This window comes from Octopus bimaculoides, chromosome 6 (genome assembly GCF_001194135.2).
Source record: "Octopus bimaculoides isolate UCB-OBI-ISO-001 chromosome 6, ASM119413v2, whole genome shotgun sequence".
NCBI classification, from domain to species: domain Eukaryota; kingdom Metazoa; phylum Mollusca; class Cephalopoda; order Octopoda; family Octopodidae; genus Octopus; species Octopus bimaculoides.
Genome location: NC_068986.1, coordinates 91,782,886 through 91,785,921, shown reverse-complemented (window position 1 = coordinate 91,785,921; position 3,036 = coordinate 91,782,886). Strand labels below are relative to the sequence as shown.

Below are 3,036 nucleotides of genomic sequence, written 5' to 3'. Positions count from 1 at the left end.
TGTGCCGCGGTTGTTTGGTTAGCTGTAGGTATCGTATGTACGTGTAGAAAGTCATGTTGGCGACGTCGGTGGCGAATCTTGTAGTTCGTAGTTGAAGTGGTGTTGACGCTGGCGGCGACGATGCTGGTAGTAATCGTAGAGTCGTGTTGCTGATGGCGACGTCGGTGGTAGTCGTAGCTGGCGATGCTGTTGATGTAGTCGCTGGAACTGCTGCTGCTGTGTGTGGTACACGGAACAGTCTCTAAGAGAACTGAACCGAGACCAATTTTGCCGCTGAATTTAGGCTATTTATAGTTGATAGTAGGCTCCCAAAGGCATCAGAAAAATACTCTATCATGTGACCTTATTAGGTGCCACGGTTGGTCAGTTTGCGTTCTGGCGGGAACGGTACGAAGCAGTTGCCGCTTCAAATAATAATCAGTCACGTGATGACAGGGAAAGATGTTTTCTACTACGCCCGTGCTTGTTTATATATAATAGTGAAAAGATGGTTTGTTTGTATATAATGGCGATAGTAGTTTTGTATCTAATGGCGATAGGTAGTTTCACTACACACTCATTCTATTTTTGGCCTGTTTTCTATGATTGGATACCATTCCTAACTGCAACCACAACCTGGTAGCAGGATGGTGGGCCTTTTGAGATAAATGATTTGTGAAAACTGAAAAGAAATGAAGTGAGCATGCCTTGAATGTGTCGTGTTAGTGTCTTTGAACAATGGAGCATGAATAAGCTGAGAGAAAAAGACTGAAGGAATCGAATTTCTGTGCAAGTGAGAAATCTAAGATGGTATCGATGTGTGTGATGTACATGTCAATTGTATGAAGAAGTGTGAATTTCTCTGAGTAGATGGAACCTTAGGAAAAAGAGAACTTAATGAAGACCTGAGGTGAAATGAAGACTGGCATTAAGTAGCAGAATCCCATAAAAGAAATAACGCATGACTCCTTCAGAAATTGTAAAGTTTTGTGCCTAAATCAAAGACCATTATTGTTGTTCTTAAATAGTAGTATTGTTTCTGTTATTTTAAACTGTCCTAATTAACTGCTTTTTTTTTTTAACTTCTCAAGGCACAAAGCTATGATGTACAAATGTCTCACCCCAATTAACTCGCTTGCAGCTCGAGCAAAGTAAGTTTTTGTCTATCTTATCAGCTTTTGTCTATGTTCTCTTTTAAGCTATCTCTCTCTCTTTCTGAGGTATATAGTATATAATTTGTATGTCCATATACATAATGTAAAATCCATATAAGTCACAGCCATTTTAAACTGTAGAGGCAATCCACTGGAACTAATGAAGGAGTCGGTTTCATGCAGTGCAAAGACCAGTTTTTCTCACAGAAAAAGTTGTTATAGGATAGTGTACTGTTTTGCATCTACTTAATGTCACAAAAACTAATATCTGAAAAGTAATGTGTTGCTGTGTTATATTTCTGTATGTGATGTAACTGATTAAAACTATTATTTTTTACCATCGGAAAATAACATATATGATCTGTCTGTCTGTCTCTCTCATTGCAGTCGTTCTCTCTCTCTCTCTCTCTCTCTTTCTCTCTCTCTCTCTTTCTCTCTCTCTCTCTCTCTCTCTCTCTCTCTCTCTCTCTCTCTCTCTCTCTCTCTCTCTCTCTCTCTCTCTCTCTCTCTCTCTCTCTTTCTCTCTCATTGCACTCACTCACTCTCTCTCTCATTGCTCTCTCTCTCATTGCACGCACTCTCTCTGTGTCTCTCTCACATTTTTACTTTAAATGATATAAATCACTGCTTTGATTGAAACTGACAGAAAATTGTGTTTGTGTGTACAAATAATCATCAGCCCTTGCAAAGATTTTAGCAAACTTGACTGGGGAAGGCAGAATATTTAAAATCTTTTCTGAATGCCTGACCCCTGATTAAAAAAAGGAAAACTGAGAATTGTATGGGGCTGATTGTACCATTGTAACATTAGAGATGGCCCAGCTAATAGCTATCGATATTCAGGCATGTAATTCCATTTAGGATGACTTAGCCTTTCATCCGTTTGTGGTTGATAAAATAAGTGCCAGTTAAGCTCTGGGGTTGATGTAATCAACTAGTCCCCTACTCTGAAATTGCCAGCCTTGTGCCAAAATTTGAAAGCAATATTCAGGCATGTAGTACAGCTTATGGTACCACCACCGCCACTCTAATGGGTGTTCTCTCTTTTTCAGGTCTTTGTACAACAACTTGACAAACAGCGTTAGCAACCTGTCCAAATTTGAGAATGAGGTAAGTTTTTGCTCACATTTTGGCTTGGAATGGGATGGGCCTGATGATATTTTTTTTAAATTTTGTTCTTTCAATTACATTGGAATTGTTTGTTCTTATAACTTGCATGCATACTTTCATGCACACACACACACACACACACACGCACACGCACATTGGGGTAGCCATGTATCTCTCCTGCAATATACTTATTTCTGTCCATCTATTCACACTCTGAGCTCTCTTATTACTTGGCATAAAGCTGCTTCCTTCAATACTACACAGGTCTCAGTTAAGGGGTCTTGTGCATTATTTGTTGACCTCACTAGTGCCAATATTTTGTTGATATATTAGGAATGGCATACAACTGTGGAAACTATGCCAAGGTAGACCTTACAGTTTAGTGCAGACTCTGGCTCACTGACACCCGTCAGCCTGCCCAACCCATGCCAGCATGGAAAATGGATATTAAACAATGTTGCTGATGATGATACTGACTTTCCCCTCTCTCATATGAACCTCTGTGGACAGAAATAAGTATATTGCAGTAGAGATACATGACTACCCCAATGGCTCAATTTGCAATGCTAGTTTTTTTTTGTTTTTTTTTTTGTTAAATAAAAAATGAAGCCTTAATAGGTCTGCATGTTCAGGGCAGACTTGGGACCAAACAATAACAACACACAACTATTAACATGTACATGTGATAAGGGCACTCACTCACTCACTCACTCACTCACTCACTCACTCACTCACTCACTCACTCACTCACTCACTCACTCACTCACTCACTCACTCACTCACTCACTCACTC

The 3,036-nt window shown here is 39.7% G+C and overlaps 1 protein-coding gene across 9 annotated transcripts in view; it reads left to right on the top strand.

Annotated features, from left to right (window-relative positions):
• The window catches only part of LOC106873676 (tubulin polyglutamylase TTLL5), a 152,629-nt gene that overhangs the window by 123,004 nt on the left and 26,589 nt on the right, over positions 1-3,036 (top strand). For all 9 annotated transcript variants that reach the window (XM_014921137.2, XM_014921136.2, XM_052968971.1 and 6 more), the window contains 2 exons: positions 1,071-1,130; positions 2,186-2,243. In XM_014921137.2, the coding sequence (XP_014776623.1) occupies positions 1,071-1,130; positions 2,186-2,243 (118 nt within the window). The remainder of the gene's footprint in view (positions 1-1,070; positions 1,131-2,185; positions 2,244-3,036) is intronic.